The sequence below is a fragment of the Myotis yumanensis genome, unplaced genomic scaffold (assembly GCF_028538775.1).
Source record: "Myotis yumanensis isolate MYYU_CA2020_CCGP unplaced genomic scaffold, mMyoYum1.0.hap1 SCAF_1, whole genome shotgun sequence".
Classification (NCBI taxonomy): Eukaryota; Metazoa; Chordata; class Mammalia; order Chiroptera; family Vespertilionidae; genus Myotis; species Myotis yumanensis.
In genome coordinates this window covers 4,837,696-4,858,970 of record NW_027223752.1, presented here as the reverse complement: position 1 = coordinate 4,858,970, position 21,275 = coordinate 4,837,696, and the positions used below count along the sequence as shown (strand labels likewise).

At 40.6% G+C, this 21,275-nt stretch overlaps 1 protein-coding gene across 2 annotated transcripts in view; it reads right to left on the bottom strand.

Annotated features, from left to right (window-relative positions):
* The window catches only part of VRK1 (VRK serine/threonine kinase 1), a 59,862-nt gene that overhangs the window by 12,384 nt on the left and 26,203 nt on the right, over positions 1 to 21,275 (bottom strand). For both annotated transcript variants that reach the window (XM_070412789.1, XM_070412799.1), the window contains exons 3-10: positions 20,607 to 20,662; positions 11,413 to 11,482; positions 10,306 to 10,393; positions 5,902 to 6,010; positions 5,695 to 5,787; positions 3,641 to 3,773; positions 2,790 to 2,910; positions 2,199 to 2,257 (exon numbers count right to left, since the gene is read on the bottom strand). In XM_070412789.1, coding sequence (XP_070268890.1) covers positions 2,199 to 2,257; positions 2,790 to 2,910; positions 3,641 to 3,773; positions 5,695 to 5,787; positions 5,902 to 6,010; positions 10,306 to 10,393; positions 11,413 to 11,482; positions 20,607 to 20,662 — 729 coding nt within the window. The remainder of the gene's footprint in view (positions 1 to 2,198; positions 2,258 to 2,789; positions 2,911 to 3,640; positions 3,774 to 5,694; positions 5,788 to 5,901; positions 6,011 to 10,305; positions 10,394 to 11,412; positions 11,483 to 20,606; positions 20,663 to 21,275) is intronic.

Sequence of the window (21,275 nt, the reverse complement as noted above, 5' to 3'; positions counted from 1 at the left end):
AAAATAACTTGTGTTATAGTAAAATTAGAATTAAAATGGATATTTTGTTAAACGATCTTTTTTCAATTACTTCTTCATTGAAAATTGTGCTTCTGAACTCAGAAAATGTCAGAATAAAAAATATATTTTGAGGTATGATGTAAGAAACATTTTTGAAATTGTGAGACAATAAGGAAAAAGATATACTTAAAATTTAAACATTCACAAAAATAACTGCCATAGTTTTAAAGCTATCAAAAACACACAGGAACCTAGAATACAGATTATGAAGTAAAATGTGCTTAAGTACAATGAATATCATAGCCAACTTTTAAAATTCGGGTTCTTCATGTAAATGAGAAATAAAACAAACCAAAAACAGGCTGAAGAAAGAAGCAAGGCCTAGTTTTCCCATGAAAGAGAAAAATCACCTTCTGAGTGACAGGTTAACTGTACAGAGGCAGAACCACAGCCATAAAGAGAAACCTTCCTAGTCCAGATCACCACCTCTCAGCACCAAGAATCCACCTCCAGGCGACTGACTCACGCCTACGTAGCCCCAGCCTCGCCCTTGCCCTGACCTGCAGACTGGTGCACACACTGCCTCACACAGTAGCTCTAGGGTGTGTAACTGTCATCTCAAATCCCAACAAATCTAAACCTAAATCCCTGACCTGCCCCTACACCTGCCCCCTGAGGCTTCCCAGTCTGGGTGACTGAGACCTCCACCCTCCAGCTCCTCAAGCCGGCACTCTTCTTCCCACACCCACACCCAACCAATCAAGGGCTCCTGCCAGTGCTACATGCACACGGAACACATTCACTCACTCAAGTACATACTAAGCATCCATTACGGACCAGGTAAGATTCTAGATACTTGACATACATGAGTTAAAAAGAGAGAAAACAAAACCCTCTTTTCAACTTCTCAATCTGATCAAGGGGATCTATAAACCTGAAGCATCATCACTGAGCTTGGTCAACTACTGAAAATTCCCTCAGAAAGGAAAATAAATGTCCAGACTGTCCTCTTTCACCAATGTGTTCAGCACAATAGTCGTGTGTGCTTTTAGCCAATACAGTAAGGCAAGAAATAAAAGGCACAGAGTTGAATGCCACCTATAGAACAGTTTATTCACAAACATGATAGTGTATATAATATCCTAAGGAATCTATTTAAAAAATACTAGAATAGGTAAACATAACAAGGTCACAAAAGCAAGGTAAGTATATAAAAATCTATTCTATTTCTGTATACTAGCAACAAGCAATTGGAAAATATTTTAAAATATATATCCCATAACATTGCATCAAAAGCATGAAACACAATGAAAGATGGGCAAGATTTTTTGCAGAGTAAAGTATAAAACACAGATGAGAGAAACAGAGACGAAATCGAATGGAGGATATACCATACTGGTAGACTGGCACGCTCAATGTTGTAACAATACTAATGCCCCCCAATCAGTCCACAGTCAATGCAACTGCACTCAGAGTTCCAGCAGACCGGGGATGGGGGTGTGTGTGAAAGTGACAAGGTGGTTCTTAAATTTACATAGATATGCTAAAGACCAAGAATAGCAAAATAGCAAGGGCAAGTTTAAAGAACAGTGCTGGACAACTTAACCTTCCAGATATCAAGACTTAAGATAAAGCTACAATAATTGAGGCAGTATGGCCCAAGAAGAGGCTTTTCCCGACTTTCAGAGCTTACTCCCTAGGTCCTTCCTACAATGCTAATGGCACCTGGTCAGTGAGGCCCTCCCTGCCCACCCATTTCAAACCCCAGCCCTCCTCCCTACTTCACTCCCTAGTTCTACTCTGTGCTTTCTTCTTTTCCATTGCACCGACCACATAAGACACTGCAATGCACTCGTTTCTTCACTGTGTGTCTCTTCCAACCAGAGCGTGAGCTTCATGAGGACAGGGATTTGTGTGTCTTGTTCACCGGTGTATCTCTGGTGCCTGGAAGGGCCCCTGGCACACAAGGAAGCCTCAATAAAGAAACAGCTGCATGAATGAATGAAATTTGGTTCCCCTCCTGAAAGCAGTAAGTAACTGAATGAAGCTCAAGTATCCCTGTAGCCACTTCTTTTTTGATGGGAACAGGCCCCATTACAATTTCACCTGAACTCTCACATTAAGGAATATCCAATGGACATCATGACTTTCTCTCAGAAAACAAAACCCATGTGAATATGTAAGAAGTCTTCTCCTACCTGGCTTATTTTTCTCAGGAAAACATTTGTCCATCAAACCTGCAATATTTTCTCTGTATCTGTTAAAAATTAAAGAATGAGTCACTGTTTGAAGCTTGATGCCATAGAAAGTTATTAATATTTAATAACAGTAAATAGCACACTAAGCAGCACTGTGCTATATCCTAAATATCCTTATAGACATTCTTCTAAAATAAATTGAACACAAGACCAAGAAACCACCCTGGCCAGTTTGGCATAGTAGATAGAGGATTGGTCTGTGGACTGAAGGCTCCCAGGTTTGATTCTGGTCAAGGGCACATGCCCGGGGTTGCGGGCTCGATCCCCAGTAGGAGGCATGCAGGAGGCAGTCGATCAATGATTCTTTCTCATCACTGATGTTTCTATCTCTCTCTCTCCCTCTCCCTTCTTCTCTGAAATCAATAAAAACATATATATTAAAAAAAAACACAAGAAACCTTACTATTTAACAAGTACTTTGTTATTTCTATTTTAATATCAGTTAAAGCTACAGTTCCAGTAAAGAAATTCTGACTGGAAAACATTTGCCTTATCGTGAGCTTCCCAAAATAATTTGTGAGTCTCCTTTACCTAATTTTGGAATCTCTAACATAGTTAGGATCTTTCAAATTATCCTCCCAGGGCAGGTGGCCGCTGAGCCACTGGACCATGCAGTAACCGAGTATTTCCAGGTCGCCACGTCTTGATGGGGCTGTGAACACAGAAGAAGTAGATGAAGCACACTGAAATCATTCTTAAGGTGCAATTTCAATTATATATAAAGCAATAAGGTAAAACAGTCAACTCTACAGTCTTGTTTTTCATAAATTCTGCCTGCATTTAAAGAAAGTATTGAATATTGGATAATACAAAGAAATAATTTACCCCCCGGCTAATAATTTATTTTAAAACCCAAATTGGCAAACTCTAGAGTTCCAAACCGAGACTATTAATCTAGGAAATAAAATATAAAATAATGCCACATTTAATATTTAAGATATTAAAAATGCTACGAGCTATTAAGAGGCCCAGAGAACTGGGGATTTTAGCTCCCCCACAGAAGTGGGCACAGAAAAAAGAAACAACAGCTGAAGAAAGAGACGAACTTATTAACAGGTGACGAAATACAAGTTTACCTGTTATAAAGTTGTAGCTGCATGAAAACTTAGATTTTTAAGGGGAAAAACAACCAACATTCTGATTAAGTTAAAAGCAACCGAAAAGAAACACTCGCTGCAGTGACTGAGCCACTTCGCTGCTGAGACACTGGCGCTCGGGCTCAGAGAGAGCAGGGGCTGCTGCAGGCATCCGCCTCCCCTTCCTCCCGTCCCACTTCGCCTCTTCAATCTTCTCTCCTTAGTTACGTATGCAGAACTAAGAACCGTATGGGATCCAGGTGAAATGTTAGCTGTGCATTTCTTGCTTAGCTGCTGCTGACATACCCACGCCATTGTGCGCGTCGATGCTGGTGAACTCAATAGTGCCATCATGACATCTTTTGGGGTCTTCCTTATATTCTTTATGACTTCCGTCTGGGCAGTAGCGATAAGCAAGGCCATAATCTACCAGGTATACCTATAAATTTGTAAGCGCAAATTTAAGCCAGGAGACTGCACATACCCTCCCACAAAACCACAGCATAGCACCCAGACAAGGTAGGTCCTGTATGCAAACATCAGCAAAGGCTTACTTCTGAAAGGCTCTTTACTTAAAGGAAAGTGTCAGATGACCATGTAGCTACAGTATAGACAGTATCACCTGACTTTGATTACTTTCTGGATAAGTATGTTATACTTCTCCTTAATCTTCTACTGAGCAAGGATTATAAACCCCACACTTCTCCTTACAGTCTGAAAAAAAAAAAAAACTGAGCACAAAGCAAACCATCATACTTGTTGAGATACAACTGCCACACTCTAGTATAATCCTGCTAACCTTCATTCCTCTGCTTCTTCACTTGTAAAATAATCAAATATCAATTCACTTCATAAAAGTGTTTCAGATCATGATTTAAAAAACTTTTAGATGAGGTTCTTATCTACATTTAAATATTATATATTAAAGTCAAGTCTTCAAAATTAAAGCTACATTTTAATGTTACATACACACACATCTGTGGACATATACATGTGGGTCTGATTAGCATACAAATCTAATAATCTGGGCTTTCTCTATGCCAGAGCCTCTATTACATTCCTAGTTCTGGGAACTGTCTCACAAATGTATGCAGCTGGTCACAAGAGGGAAGTGAAGTAAAAATATGGGGATGGATCTAGCACATACATCTAATACTAGAAAAATAATCCCATCCAAAGCATATGCCCAAAGAATAAGAGAGCTGCAAAAATACTTCCCTAGAAACAAAAGGCAGCAGGTTTTAGTCAACTGCAAACTGAAATAGGCTGTACTATTATTTACGATATTGCATAAGTCCAGTCTACTTCAATTAATAGAATCCTTACCGTTTGGGGTCTTAGCTTTGTTTTGTTTGTTTCTAATCTAAAACAAGATGGCTCGCAATTCTGTGACTGCCTTTAAGCTTTCTGCATGAGCATGCTTTAGTATAGCAGCTCTCTTCTGCATATGCATACAGATCTCTATGGCCACCATAAAGGAGATGGGAGGGGAAGCAAATACATGAGTGATAGAAAAAGAAAGAAGAGCCTAAGTTAAAAGGAAAAAATAAGCAAGAAGTTAAAGACAGGTTTGAGGGAAAGAAAAATGAAGTACGGACTACTGCCATAAACACATTTAAAATGTTTAAATAATCTTTTCTCATACAAGATCAAGTTAGTAGAGAAGATACAGGATGGAATAAGTACAGTAGCCCAACAGTGAAATGTCAACTAAACCTTACTTACCAAAATCATAGAAACAGTTATAAGAAAATCGTATAGATCCATTGACTCCAACTAAACTAACTCAAATAAAGGTAAAATAACATTAGCTTTTCTCCTTTCCTTAAAAAGTAAAAATTACAAAGGAAATGTAATAAACTAAAAAAAAAAAAAAAATGCAAATTTAAATTTCAAATACTAAGGGCATACAAATTTAGACAGCTACGTTATTTCTGTAAACCAACTGATTTGAATAATCAACATGTTAAAGACCAAATTTCTCAACAGAACACTTACATTTGATGGATTTCCTGAACAAAGGAAATAAAAACATGACAAAGCAGACAGGCAAACATAATTCATTGGTGCACTATATAATTTTAAGCTCCCACCCCCAAATAGCTATTTGAAATTCATTTTGTATCACAAGCACTTCTTCTGAATATTATTTAGGGAAAAATAGCCAACTTGATAAAGTGCCAACAAATAGCATCAACAATGTAAAATGTTAACTAGAGAAAAGTGTCAAGAAAAAATATTATTATTACCATATCTACTTCAAAAAGTAAAACTTCTGCATGGGTTTGAAAGTTCAAAGCAGCCATATTTGTTTTCAAACAACAGGTTTCAAATTGTAGAAGTTAAAGTTATAAAACTACCTGGTCAGGATCCTTGCAGCTCAGAAGAAGATTTGAGGCCTTGATATCTCCGTGCACATACTCATGCTCGTGAATATATTCCAGAATATCTAACTGAAAGCATCACATAGAGTAAGTTAATGCAGTACCCAATACCAACCAGCAGAGGACCAAGCTTCAACACAACAGCTTCACTGGTTAAAAACAAGGAACATGTAGCTCACATACAATTCTTAAGCTTAGCTGCAAGACAGTTTTCCGAGAAAACCTTTTGGCATTTGCTTCATATATTTTCTGAAGGTCACTCCCAAAGCGATCCATGACCATAAATCTGTAACTGAAGACAAACAAGAAAAGTCAATGGACAAAACAGGCCTCTGGAAAACTGACTGTAGTGAGTACTCCTGTCAGAGTGATTTTTCAAGGCAATGTTTAGGAAGAAAGAAGAAAGAAAAGGAAAGAAAGATAAACATTTAAAACAGTTTCTTCTGACTATAATTCTCAAGAGCCTCCTCTTGGTCTCATCTAGTAAGAGGAGACCATATGCCATGTAAGATAACGCCCACGAGAATCCAACAGATTCATTCACAGTAAGGACAAAACAATCTGAGGGAGAATATCACTGTTTTTTTCTGACAATTAAAGTTAATGTATGTTTCTGAATATTAGCTTCCTTCCTGTGACAGCTTTTCTCAATTTGTAAGGCACATTTTAGCAATATTAGTACCATTCTGTTTAAATCAAGACTGTCAAGAGATGCTGTAACAATAGCTAAATTCAGCCCAGCCGGTGTGGCTCAATGGCTGAGTGTCGACCCAGGCACCAAGAGGTAGCTCGTTCCATTCCCGGTCAGGGCACATGCCCAGGTTGTGAGCTCAATCCCCAGTAGGGGATGCACAGAAGGCAGCCAATTGTTTCTTCTCTTTCCTTCTCCCTTCCTCTCTCTGAAATCAATAAAAACATTTTTTTAAATTTTTTTAGATAAAGTCAGTAAAATTGTTTAAATCGTGCAAAAGAACTATATATTAAATACTCAACAGACAAGAATTGGAGAAGAAAAAAATATTCTGAAACAATGTGAAGATTCTTGGTTTTGTCCTGGCCAGTGTTGCTCAGTGGTTTAAAGTGTCAGCCTTCGGGAAGAGGGGCCACAGGTTCGATTCCCTGTCAAGGGCATGTACCTAGGTTGCAGATTCAATCCCCTGCCCCAGTCAGCACGCAAGCAGGAGGCAACCAATAGAAGTGTTTCTCTCTCTGCTTCTCCCCCTCCCTTCCACTCTTTTTAAAAATCAATGGAAAAATATCTCAGGTGAGGATTAACAACAACAACAACAAAAAAAAGACAAGTCAAATAATAAATTTAGAATTCTACCCATTTTTATACTAGAAGAGAATTAGAAATCATCTTTTGTGAACATCTTTAATAAGTAATTAATGTCTATGGAAGTAAAGTTACTTGCCCAAAGTCATACAATTAGCCAGTGGCAAATGCAAGAGTTTCCAGTGCCTTAAACTCTGAGATAATAAAAAGGGAACAATAAATTTGACTGCCAAGTTCCCTTTGTACAACAGGTTTTCAAAGACTGAGGGGTGACCAAGGAAACATGTACATGTTACAAATAAGTGATATGTATACAATTATTATAAAACTAGAGGCCCAGTGCACGAAATTCATGCACTTGGGGAACGAGGGTCCCTCGGCCTGGCCTGCGCCCTCTTGCAGACCGGGAGCCCTTGGGCCTAAGCCAGCAGTCAGACATCCTTAGCGCTGCCACGGAGACGGGAGAGGCTCCCACCACCGCCCGCTGTGCTTGCCAGCCATGAGCCCAGCTTCTGGCTGAGCAACACTCCCCCTGTGGGAGCGCACTGACCACCAGGGGGCAGCTCTTGCATTGAGCATCTTCCCCCTCGTGGTCAGTGAGTGTCATAGCAACCGTTTGTTCTGCCGTTCAGTCAATTTGCATATTAGCCTTTTATTATATAGGATAATATATGGGTAACAATAACACAGCCTCTACTGACAGTCTGAAAGAGGGCTGAACCACAATTACTTAATTCCTGGAAACCTGGATAAACAATGCAAATAATGGGAAAATATAAATCAGTATAAATAATTTAATAATGATAACAGATAACCTTTTTATACAATCCTGATACTGTTCTAAGCACTATATACATATTAATTCAAATCAGTAACAGGGAAAAGGAAAGATTTCTGGCACACAAAAAAGGATTTTTGTATCTGTACTTTTATAAGAACCAAAATGATTGTTTTTAAGAGATTCAACCTAAAAAGCAAATCAATACCTTAGAGGTGATTAATGCTCCATTTTAGGAGACACTTGCAGCCACTTTATGTGATAGAAGGAAGAGGCTGGGAGGCAAGAGAACTACTAGTAAATGGTGCTCTAAGGACGACACCTGCGTGTCTGGTTCCAGAGTTCCTGTGCTCCACGGCACCCTCCAGTCCATGCCGGGAGTTCTCTCCTGCAGCTCCTGTCAGCTACCTTAGGGCCAACCGGCGACCCCCACCACCTCCCCAGGCCTGATCACTTCACAGGAGCCACACACACAAGCCCTGTTTAACTGGCTCTCTGCTTTATCACACAATAAGTGATAAAACTGTACAGGCAAAATGTGCTATGATAGTGTGGGCAACTTTAAGAAAAAGCACCATTCCCAAACCAAAAGAAGAAAGGGAGAGAGGAAAAGAGAAAAGGAGGGTACAAGGGAGGGAGGGAGGGAAATGATATGATGATTGCAACTAACATTTTTTTAATATATTTTTATTGCCTTCAGAGAGAGGAAGGGAGAGAGAAAGAGAAACACCAATGATGGGAGAGAACCAATGATCGGCTGCCTCCTGCACGCCCCCTACTGGGGATGGATCCCGCAACTCGGGCATGTGCCCTTGACTGCAATCAAACCTGGGACCCTTCAGTCCGCAGGCAGACGCTCTATCCACTGGGCCAAACCAGCTAGGGCACAACTAACATTTACTGAGCCCATACCCTGTGCCAGAACAACCCCCTTACGAATTACGTTTCAATTTCATCTTCACAGTAACTCCATAAAGTCCTACTATCCCATCTTAACTTACTTAATCAATCCTTGATCTATACTATTTCTCCAGAAAATTCCATAAAAATATAGACTCTTGTTCCAGCAAAAACATACATAACAAAATATAATCTATCATATTTTGGGGAAATCCTAAGAAGTGCATGGTTCCAGAATCAGAACCTTCAAGGAGAACTCTGGCTCCCACCCAACACCGACCTCCACTCCACCTTTTCTACCCGAGCCCAGGTCTGGCTCGGCATTCCATCCCCTCCCACCCAGCCAAGTGCCTCCCCACGCCAATCAGTGACCGCCTTGCATGCCCGAAACTGGTTTCAGAAGGACCTGATGAAACTCTGACCAAGAAAACAGGACAGGCCCTAACCAGTTTGGCTCAGTGGATAGAGCGTCAGCCTGTGGACTCAAGGGTCCCAGGTTCGATTCCAGTCAAGGGCATGTACCTTGGTTGCGGGCACATCCCCAGTAGGGAGTGTGCAGGAGGCAGCTGATTGATGTTTCTCTTTCATCGATGTTTCTCTCTATCCCTCTCCCTTCCTCTCTGTAAAAAAATCAATAAAATATATTAAAATAAAAATAAAAATCATCATTCTCCCCTTTAAAAAAAAAAAAAAGAAAATAGGACAGGAAGAATGCCACCAGACTCCCAAGGGTTTTCCTGACCAGGAAACTGAAGCTCACAGAAGCAATACCAGTTTCTGCTGTGGCTACTGTCTATATACAAAGCCTAGAAATGTGGCCGCCACCTGAGACCATATGACAGCAAGCAAAGCAAGGATGAGAAGGACAAAAGGGCAAGAAAAAGGAACCTGTGCCCTTGGTAATTACGTAAGAGAGCTGAGTCAGTTTCCTTTATTTGTAGATAAAGACATTCAAACCCCTTCCAAACTAAATCCATTCTTCAAATCTCAGCTTCTAGCCTTCTTCCATGAAGTGCCATTCAAATATTTAAAAAGTATTGTTTATGCATCAAACTATTGGAGATTTTCTCCAACGCTACTATGCCAACAGTATTCTCTACATTCTGTGAACTCCTAAGACCCATAAGAGTCAGAATCACAGAATTTAGCACTTAACTGTTCCCACTGTTTCATACATGTTTCATTTCGTTTTTCTCACCAGCCAGACTGAAACCTCATAAAAAGCAAGCCTCTGTGGGCAGCTTACAGATCTACCATGAAATACTAAATTAAAAGGAATCCACTTTACATAAAGGACATGAAGTTTTTGTTTGCTTGTTTATTTTTAAAGACAAAAAGATGCCAGGCACATTTGGATCTGTTCCTACTTGTCATCTGGGTTCCAGGCAGCTGTTCCCACACTGTACACGTGCCCTGGACGAGCAGGGCCCCCTCTAACAGGGCATGGCAACCTGCTGCTATGGGAAGCAGAGGGCAGCCACAAGGCTTTGCTGGCCTCTGTCGCGCACACTCCACACAGCCCAGAGGGAGGCCAAGCAGGTACTGTAAGTGCTCAGAGAATAATTCTTGGCTAAACCAACTACACAGTGAATGCTCAAAAAATAGAAGAGAAAAACAAAACGTGTATTTTTACCTTTTTCCATTTTTATCATGTAGACCAGACCCCCAATACTTAGGAACACCCAGGTACTTCAGTTTATGGGTATGAATCCATTTCCGAACTAAAAATCAAAACAGATGCTTGTGATTTCAATTCTGTTAGACATAAATAATCTTTTAAATCATTAGGAGAAAAATGTACTTATATGCATAATAAAATTTCACTTTTATTTATTCATAAAAGGAAACAGTATTTTACGACCCATGCGTAAAAAGTAATTCGAAACATTTTTATTAACTCACAATATCTTGTTATTCTGCCCTAAACATTGTCTTTACAATGAAAAATTTGCAGAAAACATTCTTTAAAAAAATCAAACCACAGAACTGTGGTTGCAATCATATCCCTAAGTATACAAATGTTTACTTGCTTCCACAGAAAGGCTTCTCTTTTACCCCAATCTACAGGCTTAATACCTCATCCTCAAAGCCCTCAACCAGGAAATAAAGCTCTGGGGAGAGATGGGAGGCTTCCTTGAGATTGCCAGGCCTATTCCATCCAGGAGGCTGCCTGGGGTCTTAGGTGGGAGCGGAGGGGGTGGGATGAGAGGGGAGGGGAGGAGAAGAGAAAGGAGGGAGGACAGAGTAGGGAAGAGAGGAAAAGGTCTAGAGTAGCTAGAAGAGGCCCTGCTCTTTACCTTGATAATCTGCTCTGTTTCATCAATTATGACACCCCAACCCCACCCCTGGTTATGTTCCCCAGAATTCAAAAAAAAATACCCAGATTCAGAGATCCTTGAGCCATACTCATGGATTGGGAGTTTTATTCAATGTTTAACATTTTCTAAATTATACATCATTACTAATTTTAGTCTATATATCATACAGGTAAAATCTTATAATAAACTCATTGAGAGGTCAGAATTCTTTCATACAAACCTCATGTAGTGCCCTGGCCGGGTGGCTCAGTTGGTTGGAGCATCATCCCGTACACCAAAACAAAACCTCATGTAAATAGAACATACTTATAAAGTAACAAAGAATCATAATATGAGATGCAATGCCCTAGTCTTAGCTTAAGCAAAACGAAACAAGCAGTGGTGACACGTTAAGGTGCAAACGCAGGCGCTATGCTTCTTACTTTGCTCTGGTTTGGCAGCTCGCTGGTAGAACTTTAGTTCAGTAAAAAGAGGTCCATTGTCACTGGGTTCCTTGAAACACAGGCATCAGTTAGTACGAGCAGTTGTCAAAATTACTGTTATTTTCAGCAAACTTTCAAAAAAGACTAACAAATCAACTTTCCTTATCAAACAATGTAGTTTTGATACTTAAGTTTATAACTATATTTAAGATTAAATCAAACTCTTTAGAAATGTTTCAGATATTCTCAGAATAGTCTATATTTTATTTTTCTCCAGTTCCAACTCTTTAAGTGATAAATTGTACAAAATTAGACATATGACCCAGTCTTTGCAAAAGTTTTTAATCTTTAAATTTATTTTTATCTTTATTTAGCTTTCTTTTAAGAAAAGATGAGCAACCATGTTCATTGTTTGACCGAGCGGCTACAAGATATTTCTGAGATTCAATAAAATGTCAACAATTGACTTAACCAATTCGTGGCAAAAATCCCATTCCTTTTGTGTTTCTCCTGACAATTATACATAGTTTATCGGGACTGACAGAAGCCGGCCTTCCCATGAAGAATATTCTGGAACTGCAGAGAGCAAGTACTGGCCATTTAACTGCAGCCTCTCCTTTCGGACCCTGATTCCCATGTAGCAAACTAAAGGGCCCTACAATTTACTTCCCACGTGACAATTTAAAGTCAAGAGGAGCTCTGGCCGCGTGGCTCAGTTGGTTGGAGCGTCCTCCCGTGCACCAGAAGGTTTGGAGTTCAATTCCTGGTCAGTTGCGGTTTGATCCCTGGTGGTGGAGCATTCAGGGGGCAACTGGTCAATGTCTGTCTGTCTGTCTGTCTCTCTCTCTCTCTCTCTCTCTCCCTCCCTTCCTCCCTCTCTAAAATCAATAAAAACATATCCTCGAGGATTAAAAAAAAAAATTGGCACTAGCTGGTTTGGCTCAGTGGTTAGAGTGATGGCCCTCAGACTGAAGGGTCTCAAGTTCAATTCCCGGTCAAGGGCATGTACCTTGGTTGCAGGTTCCCCAGCCCCAGTAGGGGCATGTGCTGGAGGTAACCAGTCAATGTTTCTCTCTGTTTCTCTCCCACTCCTCCCTCCCTTCCACTTTCTCTAGAAGTCAATGGGGGGAAAAATATCCTCAGGTGAGGGTTTAAAAAAATAATAAATAAATAAAACCACTCTAGACACATAGTTCTAATATCTCAGATTTCTTGTAATTCAGAAAAACAGGAATCCAAGTTAAAGTACTTACAGAAAAACTCCTAAGCCAACCTGCAGAGTCAGGCAGGACCTAGCTAAGACTGAGCATTCAGCAGCAAAGAGGTGACACACAGGACACTTGGATCAGGACCGGCAAATAACCCGGCCTGGGTGTTCCTGGTCAGTATACTTTCTCAGCCCAGCCTTGGGATAATATCGTCACCTCTAAGAAGCTGAATCTAACCATATACCAGGGGGTGAATGCCAAATCACTAATTTTCAGTCTCAGTATCTCAGGTGTCACCAGAACCTGTGGCTCATTTCCTAGCAGCAAAGGAAGCTGGACAGACACGTGCATGTTTAGAGCTCACAACCGAACACAAGCCTTCAGCAGGAGTAAGAGACTCAGTGTAAGAAACAAAGAAATGGAAATTCAAGGGGAAGAATTTTGGTAAAGTTACTCTCCAAAGGCTAACTTTTAGAATAGCTCATTAATATAATTCAGGTTTGAAAGGGGTTTTCTAACACAAATCCAAGCTTATTATTCATCAGTATAAAATTCTAATTTATTCAATTTCAGCCTGTGTCATAATAACTTTAATTTCAGGCTTTCCTTCAGGCAATAATTTATTAAACTTATAATAATGAGAATCAGCCTATAAAATCAGGCTATTATAATAAAAGCCTCACTACAACGAAGGCTCTCTGAGCTCAGCTCAGACCTTTCTAATCCAGCAAGATTCCATAACAACAAAATAAAGGAGCTACTTTCTTGCATTACACTCTAGCCAAAGCTCACTGTTGCTGTTGAAGAAACTACCTTAACTCACAACTAAAATTTTATTAACATATTTCAAATCTAAAATACTTTGCCAACTCTATAATAGCCAAGATTTAGGGAAAAAATCGGGGCTGACATTTTAACTAGAATATCACTAAACGTTTCTTTAGACTTTTAAAGTGTCAAAATGAAGATGACAACAGAAAAAAATTAAAATGTGATATATTTCAATGGCACCATCTAAAAGCAACTGGCTGCCATTTAAAAATGAAGCTGCATAAAGTTTCTCCTTCCTACCAGAGAATTCTGATATATGAATTGGAAATTCAGGTCACTCCTCCTAACATCAGTGAGGAACTTAAACATCAGTTTGCAAAATGCTTTCCATGGAACTTCAAAATGCAGGTTTCCATCAGTTCATACTGGAAGTGGCCATGACATAAAGAACTGTTAGGACCCCAGGCCCAAAAGCCTGCCCTTCCCCACCAGTCCTCTCTTGCAAAGGGAAGTGTAACTGAAAGAACTAATTATTACTAAATCTGTTAACAAGAAATCACAAGAGAGAACTTTCCCCCTTGGTTATCCAACTTATTATCAATCTTTCCATTTACTTTCCTGAAGTAAAGAGAGAGTGTCTCTCCCTTATCTTCAGAGGAAACACAAGTCTGCCACCTCCACCTCTGACCCAGCACCAGGACCCACGGCTGCTCCCACAGGTCAATAGGATTAAGGCTCTGAACCAGACACACTCATTTGGTGGAAGAAAGAATCGATTTAGCATTTACCTAAACATCTATCTCGAACATGTACTTCTTAACTTCATTTCAAAGTTAACTGTAAACCATTTGTGGGTTATCTATCTAGAGCTCTTTCATAGAGCAGACATGCATGTTAGCAGCAATCAGATTTTGGACAAGTCCCCACATGAAGGTGGAAGCCCTACCAGAAGCACGGGTGCCTGCATGTCCCCACTGAATAAACGGATCCCCGCCCAGCCACAGTGGCTCAGTGGGTTGAGCATTGTCCTGTGCATCAAAAGGTGGCCACTTCGATCCCTGGTCAGGGCACATACAGGAAGGCAAACTTCCTTCCTTCCTCCCTCCCTCCCTCCCTCCCTCCCCCCCTCTCCCCCCTTCTCCCCGCTTCCCTCCTTCCTTCTAAGCATGTCCTTGGGTGACAATTAAAGAAAAAAGATCCCCAAACAAAGATAAACATGAGCATGCACACATGATTCCACTGGACATAATTAGGTGCTTTGTGCACCAGACTCTACCAGTGGTTCTCAACCTTGATGCACAAAAGCCTCCTCTGGGAGCTTTACTCACCAGGCCCTGCATACAGAGATTCGGATGGCACTGTACAAGCGGAGCTGAGAGCCACGGTCTGATATGCTATTAAGTCTAATGTCACATTAAGAGCAATTTGCCTTTGGTTATTTTACCTCCCTTTGACTTTTTTCTCTAAAACTAAAATTTTAGAAAATCTGAAAATATTTTGATGTTTTCTTCACATACATAGCTATTTTATAAAACTCCTTCTATACTATAATTTTGTATCTTGCCTTTTATTTAGTAACTAGAGGCCCAGATCACAAAATTCGTGCATGGGGGTGGGGGTTGCTCAGCCCGGCCTGCACCCTCTTGCAATCCGGGACCACTGGCTCCTAACCGCTCGCCTGCCTGCCTGATCGCCCCTAACCGCTTGCCTCCCTGCCTGATCGCCCCTAACTACTTGCCTGCCTGCCTGATCACCCTTAACTGCTGTTTCTGCCTGCCTGGTAGCCCCTAACTACTTGCCTGCCTACCTGATCACCCTTGACTGCTCTGTCTGCCTGCCTGCTTGCCCCTAACCACTCACCTGCCTGCCTGATCGCCCCTAACCGCCTCTGCCTTGGCCCCCACCACCGTGGCTTCGTCTGGAAGGTCGTTCGGCTGTCCGGTCTAATTAGCATATTATGCTTTTATTATAATAAATTAATCATAAAATTTCCCCAAAGAGTAATATTTATTCTTTGAAAACATGATTTTTAATAGCCCTTAATGTTTTATATGGTAAATGTTCATAAGTAGTTCAGATTCTAATATTGAAAAGATCTAATACTTATTTTATATGCTTATATTTGATGAACCACTTGAACTTTTAATATAAAGTTCTGAGAACAAAAGAATTACAGAATAGTGATGGATAGAGTTCTGGCATAGCCTGTCAACACATAAAGGCAAATTATAAATGAGCCTACTCTAAAGGCACAGACAGGAAACGAAAGTGGGTGGCATGAAGACGTTAAAAGGTGGTAAGAATCATGGCTACAAAGTTTTCAAGAGAATATAAAATAGGTATTTAAGGGCAGTTTAGAGAAACAAAGTTGAAAACAAGGCCCTACCCATGAAATAACTGAAAGTCTAGTTAGGGAGAATTAAAAACAATTAGTGCCATGAAAAAGATATTAGCATGTGAAATTATAAGATAAATGGAAATAGAATAAGTGGTACAGGAGTTTAAAGTTCAGAAAAGGCCGAAACCGGTTTGGCTCAGTGGATAGAGCGTCGGCCTGTGGACTGAAGGGTCCCGGGTTTGGTTCCGGTCAAGGGCATGTACCTGGGTTGCGGGCACATCTCCAGTGGGAGATGTGCAGGAGGCAGCTGATCGATGTTTCTCTCTCATCGATGTTTCTAACTCTCTATCTCTCTCCCTTCCTCTCTGTAAAAAATCAATAAAATATATTTTTAAAAAAAATTTAAATAAATAAATAAATAAAAAAATAAAGTTCAGAAAAGATAAGTATCCAGGAACAAACAAGCAAACAGCAGTTACTAAACTCTTCCTTGGAGAAGAAAAAGAAAGTCAGTAATATTATTTTGTTTATGGCATTCTTTCAGGATCACGGTCAAAATCCAACACTGAAAATGTTACTGAAATATTAACTGCAAAGGAGAAATATTTATCGCTGTCCTAATTACAAAGAAGAGTAATACAGGCAAAAGGAACCAGAACTACATTAGGAGACTGGAGAGGCAAAGCACAGAACCAGGTTTAATAACAAATGGCTTTAAACTTAGAAATGTAAGGTAATTTGCTACCTTAAGCTGTTAGGAAATACTTGTTACTACACATTTTTCATAACTCTAGGTAAAAACGGTAGTAAAAGTGAAGTTACACTGAATCTCAACTAAAATACTTAGAATCACCCATAATGAAGAAGAGTATCATAATTCTAAAATAAAATGCAATTTAAGGAAGCCTGGGTACTAGAGAAGGAAGACATGACTCCACACGTTCCCCGTAAGCTATGGCGCTGGCACACCTCCCTACCAAGACCCAGAGATGGCTGTGCAGATTAGCCAACTGCGAAGCAGGCAGGCAACCATGATTTTTACCTTGCTTTCTTCTCACAATGGAAACTTTTTAAAGATCCTAAGGAGAAACTAATCTTTCCCATAGATTTCAATATTTTAATTAGTTGTACCAAAGACAAATGCAGTTAATATTCTGCAATTCCATGCAAATGACCCAATTTAACAGTAAGAACGTTTGTTCCACTGGTACAGCAGCAAACCGATTATTTCAAAAGGAATATTATTCTGCAAATGAGGAAGAAGAAAAATCCAAAATGAAAAGGCATGAAGAAAAGTGAATGGTGGGGGAGACACACCGAAGTTACCAACTTCACTTCCGCTTACCAACCTCACGAAGTAGCTGGATCCAATTAGCCCTCCACTGTAAGCGAACATAAAAATTGGACAAATACAGGAAACTACTCTTTTCATACATAAGACAGAACAGGCAGTCCAGACAGTGACCTGTAACAGCTGGAAATGAAAGTGAGCCACGACAGCCCAGCTTTCTCCAGAGGCACCGGAGGAAAAGGCAGAGACTGAAGACACAGCGGGGAAAGTGGGGAAACCAAATACATTGTTCCAGCAACCCTGACACCAAAACCAGAAAGGAGATTGGAACGTTTTTAATTTAGAAATATCAGGAAAAAACTAAAAACCAGTATCCCTCATGAACAAAGATATAAAAATCCTTAAACTATTAGCAAGTCAATCCCAGCATTATTAAAAAGCACAATACACCATACCTAAGTGGAGTGTATGTTAAAAATACTAAGTTAGTTCAACACTATCAATCAATGTAATTACCACATTATCAAAATAAAGGAGAAAAATCCTATGACCCATCTCAGTAGATTCAGAGAAAGCATTAAGAAAGTAACTAGCCAAACTACAGAGTGGGAGAAAATGTTTACAACACATGTATCTGAAAAAGGACTTGTATCCAGAACACCTCTCTTACTCCTCAATTTTAAAAAGCAAAACAACCTTGTTATTTAAAATTTAAAAAAAGTGGGGATGGAGAGGTGTCAAAAGATTGATGAAGGGGTGTCAAAAGGAAAATGTATGATTGGCTAATATGCACAATGAAAAAATACTCAAAATGAGTCACCAAAAAAAAAGTGAACAAGCTGAAACTGAGACACTACTACACACCCTAACCCTAACCCTAAGTAACCAACCAAGCAACCAACCCGAGGGCTGTAAGTGTGAAAGGACGCGGGGCACCCGGAACTCGCATATATGACTGTGGTTGTGAAGTGACACAACCACTCTGGAAATCTGGCACTTTCTTGTGAATTTAAATATGCACCTTCCCTATAACCAGCCAATTCCACACGTAAGTAAAAACCTACATCCATAAAAACGTCTGTACAGGAACATTTATAGACATTTATTCGTAACAGACAAACACTGGAAACAATCCCGAAGTCTATCAACAGGAAACGGAAAGCAAACTATGTCCATACGATACAACACTACTGAGCAGTAAGACTGGACAAGCAACTGATACACCAACAACATGGATGAACCTGTGCAACCTGCACTAAGTCAGAGACAAAACAGGACACACTGCACACTACCATTTATATGCTGTTCTAGAACAGGAACAACTAATCTACAGTGGAAACTCCAAAGATGCAGGAAGAAGGGGTTCAACCAGAAAGGAAACAAGGAATCTTTTTGGGGTGATGGAAATACTCTATATTTTAATAGGGGTGGGAATTACAAAGGTATATATACTTGTCAACAGTATTCAAATTGTTCATTTAATATCTACGTATTTCCTTTTAAAAACTATACCTGAATTAAAATATGTTCAAAACAATCACTAAAACAATTTAGGTCCAAAATAGTTCATTCATAATGAATCATGTATATTCCTTTTGAAAAGAGAGTAAAATAAAACAAATCAAAACAAACAAACAAACAAAAAACATGGGGTAATTCTAATTCCAGAATTCTGTAGCCTTTAGCAAAAGAAAGGAAGGGTGGGAGACATATGTGGTAATTTGCTCAAATAACAGATACTGTTATCTCCTCTATGTAACAAAAACATGTCGCATAATGTCTGAAAGAACTCTGAGAGAAGGGAGTTACAAATGTTGGTAAGAAAAAAAAAAGCATAATATATTGATAACAAATAAAGAGCAGTTAAAATGTCTTTTAGTGCACCAGTTTATAAATTGCCCTGGCTACTCAAGTATGCTACGTCAGATGGAAGGTTTTCGACCTTTACTCATCTATTTATATAAAACCTTAATATGCAAATAGACCAAATGGCATAACAACCGAACAACCAGTCGCTATGACGTGCGCTGAACACCAGAGGGCGTGTGCGGAACGTGGCGGGCATTAGCCACAGCGGAATGGAGGAGGTGAGAGGGGGCGCCAGACCAAGGTGGGGCACCAGTTGTTGTCATCAGGGTGAGCCTCTGGTGGTTACTGAAAATTCTTTGCTCCCATGCACCGCAGTCCCGCCCGCTGTTCACACCTGCTCCTGACACTAGAGCCGCTGCTCACACCCGCTGCTGGCGCCCGGCACCCGTCCTGATTGCTCAGCACCATCAGCAGGTGCAAGCGGTGGCTACCAGCCCCAAACGTCCCTGAGGGCTTCTCCACCTCCCCCTGCTCCTGAGGGGCAATTGGGGCAGCAGCCACCGCTGGCACCCACTGACAGCACCAGCCCCGCTCACACCCGCTGCTGGTGCAGGCCCCAATCACTCTACACCGTCAGCAAGTGCGCGTGGGAGTGGCAGCGGCAGGAGCGGGGCTGCCGGCAGACAGGGGACCAGGGGCCGTGGCAGGAGGGGCCAGGCGGGGATGTGAAGGATGGGCCGAGACCCACCCCTGTGCCCACCGCAGCCTCGATGCCCACAGTTCCTTTCAAGGTGCACGAATTCATACACTGGGTCCCTAGTCTATATAATAAAAGCGTAATATGCAAATCTACCGAATGGCCGAATAGCAGAACGACCACGCTATGACACGCACTGGTGCCAGGCCAGCCAAGGCGGGTGCGATGCGATTGGTCGGGGGGGCCCGCCATTGCCCCATGATGGCTCCGCAGAGGGAGGCCAGGCCACCGGCCAGCGGGGCGATCAATCGGGGGGCTCCACGATTGCCCCAAAGAGGGAGGCCCAGGCCACCCTCTGCACGGCGATCGATGGGGGGGCTCCACAGAACCGGGGAACCAGGGTGTGTGGCAGTGGACATGGGCAGCACCAGGCCAAGGCAGGTGCGGGTGGGGGCCGGGGCTGCGAAGCCGGGGCTGCGAAGCCAGGGCTGCAAAGCCGGCAGTCAGGGGAAGGAAGGCCTATCCTTGCACAAATTTCATACATCAGGCCTCTAGTTACAAAATAATTTCAATGTTCTCATAGCCAAAAGAAGGTTCAAAGTGATCACAATTAAATAATTTAATTTACTAAAATAGAAGGGGAAAGGAAGAAAATTGGAAATACACAGAAGTAATTGACCAAGTACTTCAGAAGCAAATACAAGATAAAATACAATAAAATTTCATTAAGGTAGTATAGTCTTATAGGACATAAGTATAAAGAAGCATCTCATCTACTGTAAATATAGCTAAACTAAAAAGAATGAGCTGAATATTTTCAGTCCACATCTGCATGCCTCTATGCTTTCACTCATTTTCCCCCAAATACTAGTGCCACTCTAATTCAAGACAGGAGACCGACTTTTTGAATTCAAATTATTTAAAACTATAAAACTACTTTGTGTCTCATTAAATATTTATTAACATTATTAAAAATGTAATACCTTATGGTTTAATTAATTCTAGTTATCAAAGAGGATGTTTTGCAAAATAAACACAGTCCTACACTAAATCAACAAAAAAGAAAAAATATTTTCTTACCACTTTTACAACATAGGATGCATCACTGCCCACCGATTTTGAAGAATTCTTATCAGCTGTTTGAAAAAAGTGATATATGTAATATCAAAACAAGAAGTAGCATCGTGATACATAGCCTATTACTTTTTATTAACAGTTAGGTCTGTTATATCTATAATCCTTTGATAGAATAAATTTCAGTTTCCAAATACGCAGTGTTTCAGCATATCAATACAGTGTATATCATCAACTTGAAGACTATTTTTTTTAATGTTTTAACATGTCAAACTGGAATGTATCTTATAATGGCTGGTATCATCAATATGATCATCTATTAAGTATGAAAAACTCTAAGTTAAACTTTTAACTTGAAAGTATGCATGGTCTTTGATATGCTAACATACGTTGAGAGTTCCCAAGATAATAACTGATGCAATTTCTTACATTTAATAAAGTAAGTGGTTAGAGTGTCGGCCTGTGCACCGAAGGGTAGGTTGCATGTTCAATTCCCGGTCAAAGGCATGTACCTGGGTTGCAGGTTCGATCCCCAGCCCGGGGTTGGGGCATGTGCAGGAGGCAACCAATCGATGTATCTCTCTCACATCGATGTTTCTCTCTCTCTCCTCCCCCCGCCTTCCCTCCTTCCCTACCATCTCTCTAAAAATCAATGGAAAAAATATCCTTGGTGAG